Source organism: Pundamilia nyererei, unplaced genomic scaffold (genome assembly GCF_000239375.1).
Source record: "Pundamilia nyererei isolate P.nyererei 1_Seehausen unplaced genomic scaffold, PunNye1.0 scaffold00066, whole genome shotgun sequence".
In the NCBI taxonomy this organism is placed as follows: Eukaryota; Metazoa; Chordata; class Actinopteri; order Cichliformes; family Cichlidae; genus Pundamilia; species Pundamilia nyererei.
Window position 1 is genome coordinate 3,196,667 of NW_005187467.1, and position 23,131 is coordinate 3,219,797.

At 39.1% G+C, this 23,131-nt stretch overlaps 3 protein-coding genes across 4 annotated transcripts in view; all 3 read left to right on the forward strand.

Annotated features, from left to right (window-relative positions):
• Positions 1 to 2,172: 2,172 nt before the first annotated feature.
• LOC102213396 (high mobility group protein B1-like) lies at positions 2,173 to 5,083 on the forward strand. The gene is made up of 3 exons (XM_005736044.1): positions 2,173 to 2,323; positions 2,436 to 2,657; positions 4,936 to 5,083. The coding sequence occupies exons 1-3, from the start codon at positions 2,181 to 2,183 to the stop codon at positions 5,081 to 5,083; spliced, it is 513 nt and encodes a 170-aa protein (XP_005736101.1). The 5' UTR covers positions 2,173 to 2,180.
• On the forward strand, positions 4,842 to 7,595 carry hmgb1b (high mobility group box 1b). Of its 2 annotated transcripts, none has more exons than XM_013911582.1 (5): positions 4,842 to 5,124; positions 6,215 to 6,370; positions 6,470 to 6,615; positions 6,728 to 6,902; positions 7,000 to 7,595. In XM_013911582.1, the coding sequence occupies exons 2-5, from the start codon at positions 6,224 to 6,226 to the stop codon at positions 7,135 to 7,137; spliced, it is 606 nt and encodes a 201-aa protein (XP_013767036.1). In that variant the 5' UTR covers positions 4,842 to 5,124; positions 6,215 to 6,223; the 3' UTR covers positions 7,138 to 7,595. The 2 variants fall into 2 exon arrangements, with proteins under 2 accessions (XP_013767036.1, XP_005736095.1); XM_005736038.1 differs by lacking the exon at positions 4,842 to 5,124 and adding an exon at positions 5,482 to 5,588.
• A 2,894-nt stretch (positions 7,596 to 10,489) lies between these two features.
• The window catches only part of LOC102213666 (protocadherin Fat 4), a 13,590-nt gene continuing 948 nt past the window's right edge, over positions 10,490 to 23,131 (forward strand). The window contains exons 1-8 of the mRNA XM_005736045.2: positions 10,490 to 10,637; positions 10,820 to 11,161; positions 13,871 to 14,781; positions 14,891 to 15,065; positions 15,182 to 15,362; positions 15,504 to 15,754; positions 15,856 to 20,187; positions 21,873 to 22,022. Of these exons, the coding sequence (XP_005736102.1) occupies positions 10,583 to 10,637; positions 10,820 to 11,161; positions 13,871 to 14,781; positions 14,891 to 15,065; positions 15,182 to 15,362; positions 15,504 to 15,754; positions 15,856 to 20,187; positions 21,873 to 22,022 (6,397 nt within the window). The 5' untranslated portion in view covers positions 10,490 to 10,582. The remainder of the gene's footprint in view (positions 10,638 to 10,819; positions 11,162 to 13,870; positions 14,782 to 14,890; positions 15,066 to 15,181; positions 15,363 to 15,503; positions 15,755 to 15,855; positions 20,188 to 21,872; positions 22,023 to 23,131) is intronic.

Consider the following 23,131-nt stretch of genomic DNA (forward strand, 5'->3'; position numbering starts at 1 on the left):
GACCGTGCCATCAGTGCGCAATTGCGCACGCATGCAGTTTAGAGGGAACATTGCATATGTCTGCTATAGGTGATAGTGGGCAAAACAATTCCTAACTTCTCAAATCTTATAATCTGACAAATACTCATATTACAACCACAAACAACTAAAAATAACACCCCAAAATAATAAAAACTAAACATTTTAAAACAAGAAAAAACAAAACATAAAAAAGCAGATAAGTAAGTTTAAAAAACACAAAACTGGTATAACATGCACGTTAATTAAACAAAACCTTTTGATGTTACAATAACATGCAAAATAAATGCAAGAAAACATTTTAAGTTCCATACTGGGTTTCTTTTTGTGTTTACCTATCCTTGGTTTAACATTACCTTGCGTTGCCATTGGTGACTGGTGGTTTGTTCTAGCATCTCCTCTTATAGCTGATTTCAGTGTACTTAAATCCATTTAATTTTTAGATGAAAAGTTACTTCATTGGTATCCTGATGAAAAGCATATGCTGACAATTCCTGTGAGTATTAAAATTAGAGCATTATACGTACACAAGCTTTATCTACACAGTGTCAAAGCTGATCCAAGCAGGATGTAGTATGCACTGTGGTTATGGAGACCTACAACATTTAAACAGAAGCACAGCAGGGGAGATGTTGAATTAAAAATTTAGCATTGTTACAGGCGCCTTATATGTCTGTTACTGGTGATAGTGGGTAGTAACTAAGTACATTTGGATATATTTTTCGGTAATCAATATTCAACTCATCAACAATTCAAAGAGAAATAACTTACAGCAATAGATTTAATAGTTCCTGAACATTTTATAAATAAAAAACATTAAAAGAGAAATGGGCAATTCTTCTATACTGCACTTCTTTCAACTGTATTACACATCTTTTAACTGTATAAACTAAACTTTAGATAATATCATGATTTGTTTTTTCTAAAAATAGTACATGACATAAAATAAGATATTTCATAGTTGCAGGAGGTAAACATTTAACATTTTGGCTTTGTTCATCCATCCTTGTTCACACAAAAAATGGACTTCAGAAGTTTTTACTATTAGAAGTCACCTCAAAGCTTTGCTATTATTACTTTTGCTGCTGCTAAAAATGATAACACTACATTCCCTAACTTAAAAGTGAGTGCTTCCTAAACCTAATAACTAGTTTGACCACTTTTGGCAGCAATGACTATAGTATATACAATCAAGCATTTGTGATAACTGGCAATGAGTCTTGGGATTGTTTTAATTTAGGCCCAGTGAAGGATTTTAAAACATGAATGACCTGTTTAAGGCCACGCAAAAGCATTTCAATTGGATTTAACCTCGGTCTCTGAGTGGGCCGCTCTAAAACCATCCTTTTATTTATTATTTTTTGAGACATTCAGAGACTTAGTCTTGTGCATAACCAAACTGTACTTCACAGCTTTGGGTCACAAACTGATGGCCGGATATTATTCTTCAGGATTTTCTGATAGAAAGCAGAATTCATGGTTCCATCAGTTTCGACAAGAACCTGAAGCAGTATAGCATCCTGAAATCATCACACTAGCACCACCATGTCTGACTGCTGGTATGATGTCCTTTTTATGAAATGCTATGCTAGTTTAATGCAAGGCTTCCAAAAAGTTGTACTTATGTCCCATCAGTCCACAGAATATTTTCTCAAAAGTTTTGGGATGTTCTTTGGAGGATGTTTTTTGGCAAATGCAAGACAAGCCTATGTATTCTTGTTGATCAGCAGTAAACTCACCCATGGATGCTATTTTTTTCCCAGTCTCTTTCTTATTGTTGAATTATGAACACTGACCTTATTGGCACATTCCAGTTACCTCATACGTTGGGTGACAGAACTCAGGAGGGCTGTTACTCCCGAGTTAAAATAAATATAAAGAAAAACAGGATTTGATTTGCTTCTCAACAAGGAAGAGCCATTCCTGTGTCGCAAACAATACAGCATAATACTTGCTTTTTGTAATATGCTGTATTTGTATTATGCACAGCTGCAGGTTGGTGGGGCTGGTACTTTCAGAAAAGAAAATTGGAGTCGAAGGGACATTCCAGACCAACAAAAAAAACATCTTAAGGCAACTGTTGTTGTAATTAAATTTTTTTTTCTAAATTCAGTATTTAATTTTTTAGATTGTTTAAAACTGGCTGTGTTTCTCCAAAGACAATGTCTCCAAAAGAGAAAGGCAAGTTTGAAGACATGGCCAAGCAAGACAAGTTGCGTTATGAGCGGGAAATGAAGAATTACGTGCCTCCCAAGGGCCAGAAGAAGAAGCGATTCAAGGACCCCAATGCCCCCAAGAGACCACCGTATGTGCCATAATCTACACTTTCTCATTTTCTTTCAGACCATAGGGGTATTTTGAGCAATTAAACGGCAACGTTTTTGGTTTTTTCCCCATTTCCTTCTTTCCCCCCACAGGTCTGCATTTTTCCTCTTCTGTGCAGATTTTCGCCCAAAAATAAAAAGTGAAAATCCAGGCCTTTCCATTGGGGACACAGCAAAGAAGTTGGGAGAGATGTGGAACAGCTCATCTGCGGAAGAAAAGCAGCCATATGAGAAGAAGGCTGCCAAGTTGAAGGAGAAATATGACAAGGTGATAATCCAAAATGATTATCACCTTGTCATATTTTCCCCCCACAGGTCTGCATTTTTCCTCTTCTGTGCAGATTTTCGCCCAAAAATAAAAAGTTAATTAATTGAACTGAAATAAATATAACAATTGCAACTGGGAACTTGGAAATTCCGACTTAATCTGAAATGCAGGATAACTGAGGGAAGTGAGACTGCGAGTTTTTTTTAGATATTGCTCTGGGTTCTTTTATGACCTCATGGACGAGTTGTCAATCCACTCTTTTGAGTCATTTTAGTAGGCTGGAAAATCCTGGGAAGGTTTCCTGTACAAAGTTGTTGCATGATGTGCTTTTTGAGATCTTTAAGACCACTAGTGGTGTGCGGATCGATACTGAAATATCGATTCTTCTGATACCAGTAAGTTATGTTGTAGAATCGATTCTCATATTAAAATATCGATATTTTAGTACTTTGAGGTAAATTTGTAGTTTATCATTAAAAGGAACACAGTAGAAAGAAACTATATCATTTGGATCGTCTAAATTGGAAGGAACTACTTCCTCTTACGCCTTTCATAGTCATATGTGAAACATGGCTGTACATGATACTACATGTTACATGATGATGTGTTTCCCTCTTTATGCACTGAAGCTGGCACGTTCCCTGAGTTTTTCCAGCAAGATGGTGCATCACCACATTATGGGTGCCAGGTCCGAGCATTCCTAGATGAAGTTTCCTGAAAAGTGGATTGGTCGTCGTAGGCCAGTTGAATGGCCCCCAAGGTCTCCCGATCTGACCCCCTTAGACTTTTATCTTTGGAGTCATCTGAAGGCAATTGTCTATGGTGTGAAGATACGAGATGTGCAGCACCTAAAACTACGGATACTGGATACCTGTGCTGGCATTTCTCCTGCGGTGTTGCTATCAGTGTGTGATGAGTGGGAGAAGAGGGTTGCATTGACAATCCAACACAATGGGCAGCACATTGAACACATTTTATAAGTGGTCAGAAACTTGTAAATAACTCATGAAAGAATAAAGTTACGTTGAAACCAAGCACACCATTGTTTTTCTTGTGACATTACCAATAAGTCTGATGTGTCACATGGCCCTCTTCCTATTGAAAAAACAAAAGTTGTATCTAAGATGGCTGACTTCTAAATGGCCACCATGGTCACCACCAATCTTGAGGAGTTTGCCCCCTCACATATACTAATGTGCCACAAACAGGACTTTAATATCACCAACCATTCCCATTTTATTACATTGTATCCATATAAATGGCCCACCCTGTATAAATGTGTGGCAGCCCCTTGGCGTACGCACTCACAACAATGGCAGAGTGTTAACGGAGTCATGTGTGGACGTATTTTACATCCACAAACAGCCAAGACGCGGTTTGCGATACATGTGGCAAGACAGTGAGGTGTTGTGGCAACACCACTAACCTCGTCAAACACCTCAGAGTAAATCATATCACAGAATATGATGAGCTTATGTTGAGGTGAACTGAAGAGGAGGAGAGGGACAGGTGCTGATAGGGCGAGACAGACGTATCTCGCGGAGTCCTTTAGTGTTGCAGGCAGGCAACATGCTCAAATAGAGCACAACTTCAAGTTTTTTTTTATTTCTATATGATAATTCTGCATTATTAAGCAATAAGAACAAGTAGTCTAATGTTCTGTAATCATTATGAAGCTATATTATTATATTATTATTACAATTACATAATACAATTATATATTGTATTATGAAATACAATGAAACATTAAGTTTTCGTACAAAGTATTGGTATCGGATCAGTATCTTCGATACCACCCTGGATTTTACTTGGTATCGGATCGGAAAAGAAATCAGTGGAATCGCACATCACTAAAGACCACTTCATTTTGTCAAAACCTAATTAAGTGCTTTCCATAGCCAGTGAAATTGAACTCCGCTTTTCAAAAAATGTGTTAAATCATACCTAATTCATTAATATTTAATAATAATTAATATTTCGCTGGATAAATGAAACTATCATTTAAATTTTTTTTATTTATTCTTGTCTAATATTAAAACTTGCTTTAACATGTACATGTGGTAAAACAGACAATAAATAAATCAGAACGGGGACAAACACAGTTTCTCAAAGCAGTGTGTTACGTAAACGATATGATTCGCTGATAATGCTCCTTTAAGGTAAGCTTAGGAGTAACTTCAAATTGCTAGTCTTTCCTTTTTGTTTTTTTACTAATGGGCTCTGCATTTCTTTCCGTTTGTGTTTCCCTGCAGTTAAACTCACTGGCATTCAAGCCGAGCGCCATCACACCGCCGTGTTTTGAACAACCAACCGTTCAACAAGCAGGACTGACAGCGCGTGTCCAATAAGATACTCCAAGGAGTTGGCGGCAGCCAATGTCCGACAGCCGGTGCCCAACACACAGAATAAACACAGACGGATTCTCGCAGCCGAAAGACCGCGCACTGACGGTGCTTTTCGTCCCATTGTTTGAGACGTACCGACGTGCGGCTGGCCTCATATAGCGCTGTAGGGGTAAGCACTATAAACGTAATCTTAAACAAAGCGAATAGTGTGCGGCTCTTATGAATGAAACGATGCTCTGGGATATGCTTTGCACAGTATACATTAACGTTGTACGTAGTTGGTTGCATGGCTGAGCTGAATGGGATGCTAACTCAGTATCACGCTCCTGGTGTTTAACGTTATCTTGCTAACTTGGCTAAGTAGTTACCGTACAGTGACATTCACCACGGCCATGAGTAATAACTAAAATAAAGTGGCCATTGGGTTAAAGGACAAGAGCCCTGATGGTCGAGTTAACTGTCTGCCACACTTCGCTTAACGTAACGTCCGCTGCTGTGGTGCGTGCTAAAGGTGGCTGGATGCTACCATAAAGGCTAGCGCTAGCTGGCTGTTGAATGTAGGTTAATACCGTTGACTGGTGCTGAGGCAACCGGAGTACGGTGATACAGGCAGAGCATCATTCTCCGGCATTAGTACGACTTTCACTAAACTTTTAGTCGAATAATATTTAGCGTTTAGACAGGTGACAACAGTAACAGGCAAATTTGTTCTGAAGGACGTAAGGGGTGTTTGAAAAAAGGGCAGCTAGCCATTGTTAGCAGTCTAATCAGCCATTTTCATAATCGTCTCCCGAGATGAGCACCGTGACATGCTAGCCTAGCTTGAAGGCTAACGCTGATAGCAAGAGGACACAAAGCAAGATGGCTAAAAGCTAATGAACAATCAAATGAGGTGGACGCTAATGTGTTCACGTAGAACCTTTAGCCGGTTAGCTTCACGTTATATTGTCGGAGTGCTAAAATTAAGCAGTACTATACTGTTTTTACTAGCTTGTATAGGTAAACGTTTGATCTAACGCGCTAGTAGAGTAATGTGTAGCTGATTGTAGTTTTAATAAATGCTAGCCTCTTCATACAATGGATCATCAGTCACCCCAGGCACCCTCCTCCCACCACCCAGTTTAAACAATAGATGTGAGGAACTGATGGAGTAGGAGGCAGACTATTGGCGAGGGCCATTCAGATTCTATTACTTACATTGCATGAAAGTGCTGGTATACTTTGAATTTAAAACTGTATTTTCTCTCCTTAAAATTTAGTAAGCCAAAATGGGGAAGGATCCAAAGAAGCCGAGGGGCAAAATGTCCTCATATGCCTACTTTGTGCAGACGTGCCGGGAGGAGCATAAGAAGAAACACCCTGATGCCAGTGTCAACTTCTCAGAGTTCTCCAAGAAATGCTCTGAGCGATGGAAGGTAAAAGGAATTATTCATAATATTAGATTTTATTTTCAGTTTTCTAAATTCAGTATTTTATTTTTTAGATTGTTTAAAACTGGCTGTGTTTCTCCAAAGACAATGTCTCCAAAAGAGAAAGGCAAGTTTGAAGACATGGCCAAGCAAGACAAGTTGCGTTATGAGCGGGAAATGAAGAATTACGTGCCTCCCAAGGGCCAGAAGAAGAAGCGATTCAAGGACCCCAATGCCCCCAAGAGACCACCGTATGTGCCATAATCTACACTTTCTCATTTTCTTTCAGACCATAGGGGTATTTTGAGCAATTAAACGGCAACGTTTTTGCTTTTTTTCCCATTTCCTTCTTTCCCCCCACAGGTCTGCATTTTTCCTCTTCTGTGCAGATTTTCGCCCAAAAATAAAAAGTGAAAATCCAGGCCTTTCCATTGGGGACACAGCAAAGAAGTTGGGAGAGATGTGGAACAGCTCATCTGCGGAAGAAAAGCAGCCATATGAGAAGAAGGCTGCCAAGTTGAAGGAGAAATATGACAAGGTGATAATCCAAAATGACATGGAAGTTAAACTTGTTGATTTGATAGAAAATGTTATTGTCTGTGGAGCATGGAAAAGAGCCTATCTCTCTGTTACAGGATATTGTTGCTTACCGCACAAAGGGAAAAGTGGATTCAGGACCAGCTGCTGCAGCTGATGATGATGATGATGACAATGAAGAAGAAGAGGAGGAAGGAGAAGAAGAAGAGGAAGATGAGGATGATGATGATGAGTAGCTCACTTGGGGATGGGACCTGCAGTTTTGTTTATGCCATATATCCTTATATCTCAATTCACCATCTTGAAAAACCGAAGTCAGATTGACCAAGATCATGTGTATATTTAATGTTTTTAAGATGTACAGTGTTATTCTCCTTTTCTTTTTCTTTTGTTTTTTTTGTAAAGTCAACACTACATATCTTACGTTTGGAATTTTCTAGTGGTAGTACTTTATCCCTGCCATATTATGTAACAGTCTAGGAGGACTACAAATAAGTATGAAAGTAACTAGTCCTTAGGTGTTCCAACTCAAAAATGAGATTTCTGAGTTGCTAGTGTATTTTTGTTTATTTTGAAAAATATTTTTTTATGTGCTGTCCCAATGTCTTTTTATTGTTCTTTGAATACCACTCTAATATCAAATGCAGCTGTCGACATTCAAGAATGTCTTCAATAAAGGTCGTTTTTTTTTTTTTTTTTTTAACAAGTTTGTTTTTTTTTCCTCCTAATTTTAATCATCTCACAATATCTAAAAACTACCAAACTTCAAACTTCCATGTATTCTATATTCATTACATGCAAATAGGGCCCTTCAGTCCATCTGTAATTCTGTGTTGGGTGTTTCTCATCTTCCTCTTGGGTTCAGGTTTGTTAGCAGCCCAATAATGCGGTCAGCAAGCTATTTGATAGTTTTGGCGCTGTGGGAAGCTTCTAGGTCTTGCTGTAAAAGGAAATAAGAATCTCTATAAAGCCTGTCAGCAGTGGAAAGCAAGAAGTACTCTAAAATCTAGTGGTTCAGTATTAGGAATGCGGCAGTTGTAGCTCCTTTCCTAGTACTGAGCCACTAGATGTCCATGTGTGGTGGATCTTAATCCTCTGTCACCGGCCTCAGTTCTCTGTTTGCAAAGCTCTCCCAAGTTCCTGATTTGACTTACCTTGACAATCTTCTCTTTATATCACACTTCCCTTTTAGACAGATGTTTAAATACAGCAGTCTGCAAACAACTTGCCTTTTTCACAAATGAGACTTAACCTCTTATGGAGGATAACCATCATTATCTGCAAAACTGTCAAGTCAGTAGTCCATTTTTTAAGTCTTGAATAATAAATGTACCTTTTTCAATCAAGTTCACAATACTAGTTAATCTATGAGTAATTCAGAGTTTGAGGCTTTTTATGTAAACAGATTGCTAATGGCACAAATGACTAAGGATAATTGACAAGTAATAATTCTTACTTACCAGTACTGGACTCATAGTATTATTAAACCAGAAGGTCAGATATTTGACAATAGCAAGTAATACGAACACAATTAAGGATATCACATTGTTCTATTGGAAAATAAACAAACTTTTATTGATTTTAACAATTTAAGAAAAAGATATTGCCTAATGGCTGTTATTTCCAAAGTGCTAAGGCATTCACATCCTCAGCAATGTTTTATAAACTCTCTGGAAAGTAAGAAACATCGATCATGCTACAGTAGTTTGAGCAACCTCAATCCAGAAGGTGGCGCCATGATATAAAAAACCTGTATGTGTATGTGTGTGTGTGGCATTAAAAAACTTTAAACTACACTTGTTTTGTCATGCGCACACAAGTGACAAGTCCATATAGGTTCTACAGAGTGGGTTTTTTTTTTTTTCAGGATGATAATGACTCCATCTGTAGGACACGGAGGATCACTGCCTGGTTTAAAGGGACAGCTGTTAGCAGTCACCCAAAAAATGATCAAAACACCAGATTAGGGAATTTCTTTTGTAGGAATAGTTTTTGCTTTCCTCCTGGGGAGTTCCAGAGGCTTGTGGATAATCAATGCAAAAAGCACAAGAAGATGCTCCACTACACGATATTATTATGGATGTCTTTTATTCCCAGCCAAGTACCAAATGAACATAAGAAAAGTACTCCTTCTCCGAGTGCTCTCTTTCCCAAGGCAGGGACCTTTTGTGATCCCTTGGTCGTATTGAGTTGCAATTCCCTGTAACTGGAGGCAAGCTCACAGGCACGGTGGCCTCACCATCACTTAGAGGGGGTTCACATGTCCATTCATCAGGCTTTTCTCAGTAGTGTTTTCCCTTGCAGTAACCGTTCTTAGAAGTGTTAGCGAATATGAATGAAACCTCTGTGTTCTCCTTTCAGTAGGTCTGACACACAAACAAGCTCAGTGTTCCTGCATGTAGTTAACATTAGGGTCACAACAGTTGTTTTTTATTGGAAGCAAGCATAAAGATGGTAAAAGCCCTGTTTCTTTAGAAAGAAGAGTTTAGTGAGTCCAGCAGCAACTGAATTTTGAATATTAAATAAAAAGTTAATAATTCAATATCAGTTGAAATGATTAAAAATGAATTACATTTGCTCTAAAAGATATTGCCTTGTAGTTGGCAAATGGTTTCTGTCTGTTTGACATTGCTCTACAGTATCATGTCAAGTCAGTTTTGAGACCTGTGATTCTGAATAGTTTTTTCCCCTTCTTTTCACTCCCTTTTTACCAATTGAATGAATGCCATTCTGTCTCTGAATGAACCCCCCCCCCCCAATCTGATATGCAACAACAAAGTCTGCCTCTAGGCTACCTAACTGCAGGCAACTGTTCAGAGAGTCCATTTCATGCCTACGCTGAATAACCTCAATAGCAAAATCCATGTCGAGAATATAAAACATACTGATTCAGTAAACCATAGCTGGATATACTATTAATGCTTTTTACCTGGTAATTTTTCTTCAACCGTTTGCTTTTTTCACAAGCAAATAAATAGAAAAGAAAATATAATCTGCTTCACTCTCAAGTCCCACGAAACTTTTTTTTCCTCCCCAGCTGCAGGATTTGCATAGAGTGATGTCAAAGAGGCGTGTCAGTCAGGATTACAAACTGAACAGATTGAGTAATCACCATGGATACAGCTTTAATACTTTACCATTTGTTGGGCTTGTGTGGGGGCTGCACAGTTCTGGGATTTTACCTTTTAGTGCCACGTCTGTTTTGTGTGCTATTATTACTTGATTTTGTAACTATGGTCAACAAAGAGGTGCTGAAGAAGTAAACTTTATAATGGATTCTACCGGATGTAGGAGGAAATATATAATTATTATTATTCACTTTGTGGTAAGTTGGCCTGTTGGTTGATGTGTTTTGATAACTGGCTTCAAATTTTGTTTAGATGTCTATTTGTGTTTAAGGCTTCCAGCACATTTTACATATCTCCAATAATTTCATTACTTCAGAAGTTGACAATTTATGCTTGCTTCGAAACTGTGACTCCTTGCCTTCTTCAGGTGTTTATTACTACATCATCTCATAAACTTTCATCTGGAAATAGGGTGAATGTAAGTAGTGTGAGGGAGCTTGCAGATATCATACTAGGGCAGCATACGCTCCCCTCCTGGTATCCTTCGTCTGTTGATGCTGTGCTGGAGCATGGTGAAGTAAGCCTACACCCTCATAACAGATGGCAAACACAGATGGCTTTCTTCAAAACTGTTTACTCGTTTCAAGTGAAAGAAGACACACTACCAGGTTAGTCATCTTTCCCCATGTAAGCGCATATGCATGTTAGCTGAGAGATTATTTTTTGAAATATTAATGTGTAACTTTGGGTCCCCATTTCAAATATACTTCAAATTATTCCATTTTGACATAACTTTGCTGCTCAATCCACTATTATTATTATTATTTATTTTTTTTCACTGTGTTCACAGGAACAATTGTGGGAAAAGTGGAAACACAGTTTGAGAGTCTCACAGCTATCACATACTCAGTTCAGGAGGATGACGGTGAGAACCTATTCCTTCTCAGCCCTTTCTCGGGGGAGTTCCTATTAACCCGCAGCCTGGATTTTGAAGCACAAAGGTTCTACATTCTCACAGTGGAGGCGCAGCAGGGGGATCTGCAGGTATCTGGTATCAGGGTGTATTTCAATTTGCTAGATGTGAATGACAACCTCCCTGTTTTCAGTCAAGATACCTTTTCTGCAGTGTTATTGGAGAACACAAACATTGGAACTTGTTTCCTGTCTCTGAATGTGTCAGATAAAGATGAGGGTAAGTGTGCAAAGTGAATATAAAATGTTACTGCCATCATACGTTCAATGGATTTTACTTTCACCTTAACCCTTTTACACATAGTGATCACTACATTGGACAGCTATTCAAAGGCCGTTTTCTTGTATTTGTGTCAGTGTGTACTTGCACATAAACCATTACATTGGAAACTGATGTGTCACTCCATACCCTGCCACCCACTCCAAAGGTGATGTTGTCCACCTAAGTGGGCATTTAAAAGACAAGATGTTAAGAAAAAATGAAATTCAAAAATATTTTTTCATGCCTACAGATGAATAAGAAAACTTAAGAAAACAATCCTGATTGAGGTTGTCATAATTCATGCACGAAAAGGGTTAAAGCAACATTTTCCTAATCTTCTGTTGTCCAATTTTGGTGAGCCAATGTGAATTTTAGCCTCAGTTTCCTGTTCTTAACTGACAGGAATGACGCTCAGTGTGGTCACCTGCTTTTGTAACCCATCTGCTTCAAAGTTTTGAAGTATGTAGAAGAGCAGAAGAAATGTTCTTCTAAATATTTTGGTAGTAGCAAGTGATTATTTAAGTTACAGTTGTCCTGCTGTCTCTGCTTGAAGCAGTCCAGCCATTCTCTTCTGACCTCTGGCATCAACAAGGCATTTTCTCTAACAGAACTGCCACACTGGACATTTTCTCTTTTTCAGACCATTCTCTGCAAACTTTAGAGATGGTCTCCAGATCCATCCAGCACTAACAGTCACACAACATTCAAAACCATTTAAATCACCTTTCTTTTGGCTTCTGACACTCAGTTTCAATTTCAGCAGTTTGTCACGACAATGTCTACATGCCTAAATGTGTTGCTGCAATGTGATTGGCTGATTCCTTTGTGTTAAAGAGCAGTTGAACAGCTGTACCTAACAAAATGGCCAATGACTGTACATTATATTACATAAAATATATAAATAAATCCTGCATTTGTAGTAATACAGGATACATTCTATCCGCATTGCATTATTATTATTATTATTTTATTGGAGCTGCTCCTCAAGCAAATGATTTACAGTGGGGCAAAAAAGTATTTAGTCAGCCACCGATTGTGCAAGTTCCCCCACTTAAAATGATGACAGAGGTCAGTAATTTGCACCAGAGGTACACTTCAACTGTGAGAGACAGAATGTGAAAGAAAAATCCATGAATTCACATGGTAGGATTTGTAAAGAATTTATTCATAAATCAGGGTGGAAAATAAGTATTTGGTCACCTCAAAAAAGGAAAATCTCTGGCTCTCACAGACCTGTAACGTCTTCTGTAAGAAGCTTTTCTGTCCCCCACTCGTTACCTGTATGAATGGCACCTGTTTGAATCAAATCCCGCAGTGCCAGACGTGTTCCGCTGCTGAAGCCAGTGCATGTCCAGGCCCGTCTGAAGTTTGCCAGAGAGCACATGGATGATACAGCAGAGGATTGGGAGAATGTCATGTGGTCAGATGAAACCAAACTAGAACTTTTTGGTATAAACTCAACTCGTCGTGTTTGGAGGAAGAAGAATACTGAGTTGCATCCCAAGAACACCATACCTACTGTGAAGCATGGGGGTGGAAACATCATGCTATGGGGCTGTTTTTCTGCCAAGGGGACAGGACGACTGATCCGTGTTAAGGATAGAATGAATGGGGCCATGTATCGTGAGATTTTGAGCCAAAACCTCCTTCCATCAGTGAGAACTTTGAAGATGAAACGAGGCTGGGTCTTCCAACATGACAATGATCCAAAACACACCGCCCGGGCAACAAAGGAGTGGCTCCGTAAGAAGCATTTGAAAGTCCTGGAGTGGCCTAGCCAGTCTCCAGACCTCAATCCCATAGAAAATCTGTGGCGGGAGTTGAAAGTCCGTGTTGCTTGGCGACAGCCCCAAAACATCACTGCTCTCGAGAAGATCTGCATGGAGGAATGGGCCAAAATACCAGCTACTGTGTGTGCAAACCTGGTAAAGACCTATAGTAAACGTTTGACCTCTGTTATTGCCAACAAAGGTTATGTTACAAAGTATTGAGTTGTATTTTTGTTATTGACCAAATACTTATTTTCCACCCTGATTTACGAATAAATTCTTTACAAATCCTACCATGTGGATTCATGGATTTTTTTTTTACATTCTGTCTCTCACAGTTGAAGTGTACCTCTGGTGCAAATTACTGACCTCTGTCATCATTTTAGGTGGGGGAACTTGCACAATCGGTGGCTGACTAAATACTTTTTTGCCCCACTGTATACATTCATCTAGTCAGTGGGGATCACACCCATAACCATCCCTGTATTTCACTGTTCAGATAAAGTTAATGAGAGGCTGTTGTCAAGTATTCTGTGGAATAGTGTATTTGTTAAGAAAACATTTCATATAAATAAAATGACAGAAAGGAATCAGCAGCTAGATTGAACTTTAGCCCTGTAAGTCATTGATGTAAAACCACACATTTTTCACAGTTCACATTCAAGCGCCGCATTTTGCCCTTCGATTTATACAGGTTTAAGACAACTGCAATGAAAATATAAGGATTATGATACAAATGTGTTTTCAGAAAGTATAATATAATGCATTTATCATTTTTAGTTATGCTTCCAAGAAAGGTCTATAATCGATGTCTATAACTGATATCTTACTTGACAACAAGTCTAAACCCATTTTATCCTTTTTAATAATTTACATGCTATATTTTCTTGTCTGCAAGGTGATAATGGAAAAATGACACTGAGAGTGATCAGTGGTGACGACGAGGAAGTGTTTGTCACAGATTCAACTGGTACCTTATGCCTTAACAAACCTCTGGACAGGGAGAGACAGTCCTACTACAATCTGACTGTGGCAGCCAATGACTGTGCCCAGCCTGCATCTTTACAATTCACAAGTACAGCGCGTGTTATTGTGATTACTGAAGATGTCAACGACAATGCTCCAATGTTTGTGTCAGCCGAAAGTGTTAGTATACCAGAAGACACTGCACTGCATTCTGTTGTAATAACTGCTCATGCTGAGGATGAAGACGCTGGATCCAACGGGAGGGTTTTGTATTATTTAAACACCTCCGGTGGGATATTCAGCATTGATAACAGAAGTGGAAAGATATACCTGGAGGAGTTATTAGACAGAGAAGAAGTAGATACTCTGACTGTTACTATAATAGCTACTGATGAAGGCTTACCCATGCTGGCAACCACTATGAAACTCACAGTGCATGTTGAGGATGTGAATGATCATGACCCTGAGTTTTTACAAAGCAGTTATAACCTGACAGTCAGAGAGGATATCCCCAGGGGAACAAGCCTGCTGCAGGTTCAGGCTCACGATCAAGACATTGGATCCAATGGACAAGTACGGTACATGTTGGCCCAGATTGGTCCATTTGTGGTGGACATAATTCGAGGAGTTCTCACAGTCATGGATGAACTAGATAGAGAGAGGGACTCAAACTACACATTGATGATAACTGCTGTAGATCGGGGGAACATACCCAGATCTGCTAGTGCTGCAATCCATATCACAGTGATGGATGTCAATGACTTTGCACCCCAGTTTGTTCCAGAAACATTGACCATTCATGTGAAGGAGAATGAGGAGGATCCAACTCAGCTAACATATCAGGTGCAGTAAAATTCTGCTGAAAAACAACAGCATTTTAATGTTTGTCTTTTTATTTATTTATTTATTTTCTGTTATTGTTTTTTTCTTTTTGTTTTTAAAATTTTGCCAGGTCTCAGCTTTGGATGAAGATTTAGGAAACAACAGTCAGCTTACCTATTTTACAGAGAAAGGAAATGGATATAATTTATTTTCTATCACTCCCAGTGGCACATTTCATATTTTGCACACCTTAGACAGAGAGAAGGAGTCGCTATATATAGTCACCATCACTGCTGTTGATTCAGGTAACTTATATCCAAATAAAATTGCACGATACTTAATTCAGTATGGAAATAATGGTCTATGTTTTTCTAATACTCACTTCACACTGTTTGATGATGACTTCCACTGTCATTTGAAGGACTGCCATCCCTAACAGGCACTTTGACTGTGCACATCATAGTTGACGATGTCAATGATAATCACCCAGAGTTTACCGAGGAAGTCTACAACACCATAGTGCCTGAGGACAGTCTTATAGGCACTGTGTTTGCTGTGATAATCGCTTCTGATGTCGACGAGGGTGTCAGTGGGGAAGTAAGGTAAATGTGATAATTTGTTTCTTAAAACAAAATGCTTTTATAGTATTTTGATAATCTTCTGAATTTAATGACTGTGTTATATTAGAATAACTTTCAGGGTTTTGCATAGAGCACTGCTTTATTTTTATTTGTTTTGTTTAGCTATTCTATGGAAAACCTCAATGTGCCTTTCGCCATTGATGAAACATCTGGAGAGCTATTTACAACAAACATACTGGACAGGGAGACAGTGGCCATTTACAGTTTGGAAGTGACTGCGAGTGATAAGCATCCCATTCAGCCTCTGTCCAGCTCTGTGCTTGTTACTGTACTTATTGGAGATATTAATGACCACTGGCCCCAGTTTATGAATGGGCCTTATGTGGCCTATGTGCCAATCGAGTTAGCTCCAGGTGAGAGATTACCTTTCTATTTGACAGCTATATGTTTTATTCTGGGTAATATTGGCAATCGTATTAATATTGTATTCCCCCCCCCCCCCCCCTTTCTGCAGGCTCTGTTGTTTGTGCAGTGAAAGCATCAGATGACGACACTGAGATCAATGCAGAACTACATTATTCGTTACAGGGAGAAAGCTCTGATATGTTTTCAATCGATCCTTACAGTGGCACTGTTTTCACTTCAGCAGCTCTACAGTCAGTGGATGATGTTATTGTCACTGTGCGTGTGGAAGATTCTGGGGAAGATCCCAAATTTGACACCACAACTATTAGTGTCAGGTTTCAGAACACCGCTGATTTCCCAAAGATGAACGTGGATGTTCTGAGTTATTCCCTCACAGAGGATGAGCGAGTGGAAACACTGGTGGCTGTGGTATCTGCCCTGAGTATTAGAGCTGAACCTGTCACTTTTTATCTCGCTTCTGGAAACTTTGAAAACATGTTTCACATCGATCATTCAAGTGGAGCCCTGATAGTAGAGAGACCATTGGATTTTGAGAGCAAAAAAGAGTTTTCTTTGTTGATAGAAGCCAGAGACTCAGGCTTGCCTCCTTTCTCCTCTTTTTCTGAAATTCACATAAACATCACTGATGCAAATGATAATTTTCCACAGTTTACTCAAGCTGAGTACAGGTGTGAGGTTTTTGAGAACTCCCCGCCTACCGTGGTTTGTGATGTACTTGCAATTGATGCAGATTCTGGCTATTATGGCACAGTGCAATACAACATAACAGACGGAAACCACGGTAACTTCTTCACAATTGACCCTGAAAATGGTTACTTGAGTACCACTGTAAGTTTAGACAGAGAACATATTCCTGAATTTAATTTAACAGTTGAAGCAGAAGAACTAGAAAACACACTTCACAAAGACAAAGCAACTGTTATCATCACTGTTTTAGACAGAAATGATAATGCCCCTCTATTTTCTCAGATTTTTCTCACAGAGGTGTCTGAAGATACCCCTGTTGGACAGACAATTATAAAAGTCACCTCTACAGATGATGACACTGATGCCAATGCAGTGATTAATTACTTGATAGTTGAGCAAAGTGATGACATGCTTTTTAATATTGATTTCACCACTGGCTACATCACCGTTGAAGGAGTTTTGGACAGGGAAATGCAGGATCATTATATCCTTAAAGTAAGTGCAAATGATTCAGCATGGAGTATAAGCACAGATGTGACTATTGTCATTTTAGACATCAATGATAACAGACCAGTATTTTCTGAACATTTCTATAGCATTATCCTCCCTGAAACAAAAGATGAAGAGGCGTTTGTTTTGCAGATTCTTGCTACAGATGCAGACATTGGGAAAAACAGTGAGATTTTCTATGTTATTGACCCTCCACATGAGGAGTTTTGGCTGAACGCTACCACTGGTGAAATCTATACAAAGCAGCCCATGATGTTACGTGACTGTAATTTTGAAATCTATCAATTTATGGTTACTGCTTTTGACCGTGGCAGTATCTCCCTACATAGTAATGTCACTATCAGAGTAAGATTAGAACACTACAACAACCACCCTCCTATGTTTTTCCCTTTACAACCCTTGATGGCTATTCCTTATCACCTGGCTGTGGGAAGTGAGGTGGTCCAGTTTACAGCAGTAGATCTGGATGTCAATGGCAATAGTAGCATTAAGTATTTTTTGAATGGAGGAAATGCATCTGATTTCTTTTGGATTCAAGGTGACACTGGAAAACTAATTTTAAATCAGACTTTAGGAGAGAATGAAAATCAGATCCTCACTTTAATAGCTGTGGTTGAAGATGAGGGCACCCCCCCTTTAACATCCCAAGCTGAAATCACTTTCCAAATTACTGGGAGGAATCAATTTACTCCGAGCTTTAGCGAATCTTATGTTACTTTCTCTGTCCCTGAGGACCTGCCTGTAGGATCAGTAATAGGAAATATTCAAGCAGAAGATGGGGATTATGGTCCCAATGGGGAGATCACATACAACATTACCCCAGAAAATCAATTTTTACCACTATCTGTGGGAGAATTTTCAGGACTGATAACACTGATCAGAGAGCTTGACTTTGAAGAACAAAGTATTTATCATTTCCAAATTAAAGCTAAAGATGAGGGCTGGTTCTCTAAAACTGGCACATTAAATGTCACGGTGTTAGTCATGGATGTGAACGACAATCCCCCAGTCTTTTCATCCTCAGAGTACATAACATCAGTTCGTGAAAACTCAGCTGTTGGAACGAATGTTCTCGATGTAACAGCCACAGATATTGACTTAGGTGCAAATGCACAAATATTCTACTCTCTCATTGGTGGCCATATAGATAAATTTGCAGTTGATTCAGGAAATGGCACCATCACCACTTTGGCCATGTTTGATTATGAGCAAGAGCAGATGTTTGATTTAACAATCAAAGGTTCCAATACTGGAGGACATGCTTTATTTAGTTTAGCACATGTTGTCATCCAAATCTCAGATGTTAATGAGTTCACGCCTAGATTCATCAAAAAAGAATTTAACTTCTCAGTACTTAAAAACGTGCCTATTGGAACTGTTGTTGGAAAAGTGATGGCTACAGATGGTGACCGAGGCTCTGAAGGTCAAGTGTTTTACTTTTTGTTTGCCAGGAAAAAAAAAAAGAGCTTTGAAATTCACGAACGTTCTGGAGACGTATATACGACCAATAGTTTGAGGAAACAAGGCAACAGCCATGTAGTTTTGAAAGTTCTGGCCAAGAACTCTGGTGTTATTACTGGCACAGATATAGATGAGACTTTTGTCCACATCAGTGTGATTGACACAAATGAAGCTCCCATGTTCACATCTCCCCGCTATATGGCGAATGTTACAGAAGACACCCCAATTGGGACATCTGTTGCAACTGTGAGTGCTGTGGACGAGGACTCCATTGTTAACTGGAATCATTTCTTCTTCACCATTGAGCATGGAAACACCAATTTCTCCTTCTCTATTGATCCATCTAATGGTATCATTTCTGTGAATTCTCCACTGGACAGAGAAGTCTGGCCAGTCTATAATCTTACTGTTATAGCCACAGATAATGGCTCTCCACCAGCCACTGGGACTACTAATGTTATTGTGACTATTGGTGATATTAATGACAATGCCCCCAAACTCACATCAACTGAAGCTCATGTGAGAGAAAATCAACCTGAAGGCACCATAGTCACTAAATTAACTGCATTTGACTCTGATTTACCACCCAACCAAGGCCCTTTTATGTACTGGTTATTAGACTCCTCGGTGGCCAGTGCTTTTTCTCTCACTCCTGATGGAGTTCTGCTCACCACCCGCCCAATTGATCGGGAACAAATCTCTGCATATCAAGTGCTTGTGGCTGTCAGGGATTCAGGATTTCCCTTGCCACTATCATCAACATCAACCTTCCACATCCGGGTTGTGGATGAAAACGACAACCCTTCAATGGCAAGAAATATCTTTATTGAGGTGAAATATTTTGGTAGTTCTTTCCAAGGTGGCATGATTGGTAATGTCCATCCTGAGGATCAGGATGAGTCTGACAGATTCAACTGCACCATCAAAAGTGGGCCAACTCACATGTTCACAATCCTTAATGGCACATGTGAGCTGTGGTCTTTTCCCTTTCAAGGCGAAGCTACGTTTAACATCTCCATTGAAGCTACAGACCAGCTGCACTTTCCCGTAAACAACAGCGTCTACGTTAACTACAAAGGTTTTACAAATGCTTCTATAGACAATTGTATATTATTCTATGTGTCATCATCTTCAGTAGAGCAGTTTTTGTCTAATAACTATTTGAGGTTCGTAAAAGCTCTGGACAGTCTGTTTAACCTACAAGCCTCTAAGACTCATGTATTTGGAATCAAACATATTGGGTGGGAAATCCTTCTGTTGGCTGCAGTCAAAAATTACAACGGTCAGTACCTTAGCAGAGAGGTGGCGAGTGGTATATCATCTGGACACAAGAAATTACTGGAGGCTCAGAGCAATGTGACAATTTCTCACATCACCAGTGATCCATGTCTGAGCAGCCCTTGTCAAAATGGAGCATCATGCCACAAAAATATTTACATCAGCCAGGAGGTTGCTGTCCTTGAAAGTGTAGCGGTCATCTTTGTTGCACCAAAGAAAGAGATTTTTAACTGTACTTGTCCATCCGGATTTACTGGTTCATTGTGTGAAGAAGAAATTGATGAATGTGAGCTAAATCCCTGTGAGAATAAAGGCACATGTGTGAATACAGTGGGAAGTTTCTTCTGTCACTGTCAGGTTGGCTTCTCTGGTTCCCACTGCGCTGCTGATGTCAATGGATGCCTGAAGGTGAAGTGCCAAAATGGTGGGACTTGTATCCCCTCCGAGGATGGATATCAGTGCCACTGTGTGCCTGGATTTGGAGGTACATTTTCTCATGTATAGATAGATAGGAAAAAAATTAATATGTGAGAACCAACTGTTAATTTGTGTTTTAAAATAAAACTTCTTTTATTAATTTAATTGTTTCAGGAGAAACCTGTGATGAGTTCATAGACTACTGCAAATCATCACCCTGTGTTCATGGTATCTGCATTAATTCACAAACAGGATTCTCTTGTAATTGTCACTTTGGTAAGAATGATACATAATGCTAGATGTACATTTGTCTACAAAAGTGTAAAATCTTAGGAAAGACACACTTTCTTGCATATATTTAGAAAAAAAGGGTTGCTTGTAACAAACTGTATACAAATGATGGACATAGCAAAGCTGATGACACCCACTCTTTAGTTATGTCTCATTGTGAAGCTTTAAGCTGAGCATTTTTTAGCATCATTTTTAATCCAGGAAGAGTAATAACTCGTCAGTCACAAGGTAAACCCACTCTAACACCTAATTTATGCTTCAACTGGAAACTTCACAATGTAACCTCCAACATAAGTGCAAACTCGTCAGTCCCCTTGGACACATGTAGGTTACACTGTAGGCTCTACAAAGATCTAAATCAGGCCTAAAGCATGCCCTGCTTTATTTTCCTTCTTGACTCTAACTGGGGCCACAATTTACAAAATAAGTATAAAATCAACACAAAAATATTTACTGAGGTCGAAGCATGGGTACCAAAGTGTCATTTATCCACTGACCTATGTACAGGCCTCTACTTTATGGCTCGTAACTTTGTCAACACATCTGTCAATCAAAGTGACTACCCCTAACTTGCTGAACTCTGTCAGTGCGCCCCAGGGTGGCTGTGGCTACAATGTAGCTTGCCATCACCAGTGTGTGAATGTGTGCGTGAATGGGTGGATGACTGGATATGTAAAGCGCTTTGGGGTCCTTAGGGACTAGTAAAGCGCTATATAAATACAGGCCATTTACCATTTATTTACCCCTAACTTGAAGTTTAACAAAATTCAAGAGTGGTTGTATCACCAAAGGTGGTGTACAGTGGTTAAAAAAAAAGAGAAATTAACTATTGAGACCAAACTCATGTTCTGTACCTGGCTATAATCATGTTCATTTTATCCTTAAGTTGATTATTTTAAAACATACAAGTCAATGGGAACAGACTGATTTTTGGAGCCAGTGTCAAGTAGCCATTTAAAGAACGGCAGTTTTTTTGTGTGTGTGTGTTCATTTTCATCCACAGCAGACATACATAGCTTCGGTCTAAAAAGTGAAACCAGTACAGAATTGACTTAAATCTGCATTCATTGTCATGTGACTCCTCTGGGTGCAAAAGATGTTCTCAACTCGCTTGGTCTATGAAAGCTTTCCTCATGAGATTCCGGCTGAGCCACTAGTTTCATGTCATACTGAATATAAGATGAGATTAATTGTGTAAACTATGATGCATATTAGTGTCCAGAAGAAAGATAAAGCTTGTCTATATGGAGTATTCCTTGCATTATCAGCAAGATCCACCGTTTGCTTGTTATACAGTTTCAAAACACCAAAATAGCAACAGCAAAATGCTCAGCCTAAGACCTCAATGGGTGATATCAGTGGCTATATATGCTATCTGTTTATGCGCATATATGAAATATGCTAAGAGGTTTTCTAAGAATTAAATGGGAAAAAATAATATGGAACTCATCTTTATGTTAGGAGTCAGTGGAGTCCGGTGTGAGGATCACAGTTATGGCTTTGAGGAGCTGTCCTTCATGGAGTTTCCACCACTGGATCGTAGGACTAATTTAATCTCTTTGGAGTTTGCCACAATGCAGAGGGACTCCCTCCTCCTCTACAATCCAGGAGGTTCAAACAGCAGAGAGTTCTTTGCACTGGAGATACTGGATGGAGCAGTACATCTCTCTTATGATCTGGGTTCAGGACCTGTGAGGTTGCAAACATACAAGCAAGTTGCAGATGGATATTTTCACAGTGTTATTGCCAGGAGGATTGGCAGTGTGAGTTTTAAATATATCAGTATAAGAAAACAACAACGAAAAAAACCAACTGCCAGGTCACAGGGTTGCCTGCAGAGAAATGTTTACTCATTAGAGTACCTTGCATTACATGAGCAACTTAGCAATACATTTACTTCTGAGTATACTGATCTTTTAGATCAGCAGTTTCTGAAACACTTAGATCAGCCCAACTGGCACCAACAACAATGCTATGTTTAAAGTCATTTAAATCATCTTACATTCCCATTCTGTTGCCTTAATCCCTTGAGGTGCTGCCATGATTAGTTGATTAACAAGTTTGACTGTTGTACCCAACAAAGTGGCTAATAGTATGTCTACTATCAATGGATTACTCATTTAAATAAGAAGATAACTGTTTACTTGAACTGCAGAAGTAATGTTTTGTTTCTTCATTGAAAAAGTAATCTGAGTACTTTAATACGTTAGCATGTTTTATTGAATTTGAGTTACATTCATATATCTTTATTGCATTTCACAGATGGGTTCACTGCATGTGGACAACTGCACGGACGACGAAAACAATAGATTCTGTTTTTCAACGAATGATGGAAGTATTTCAGAAAGGTAGCAGTGAAATATTTAATTGGAATATTCCTCATTTCTAATTTTCATCTTCATGTAAGCAATATTTTTCATTTTTCAATTTTTTTCTTTCTTTGTCTTTATCGCCAAATAGGACACTTGATGTTGGCAACAGTAATATGACCTTTGGAGGATTAAGAACTACTGAAGCTATTTTAGTGCATCCTTCTCAGATAAGAGCCCATGACTTTGTTGGATGTATCCGAAACTTTCATGTTAATGGCATCCTCCTGAGACCCTCAATGGCCCTAGCGGCATATAACATCTTTGACAGGCAGGCTTATTAAAATTAGTGCATGTAGATGTCTTTATACTTTAAACATTGCTGGATACATATTTGATACATATTTGAGC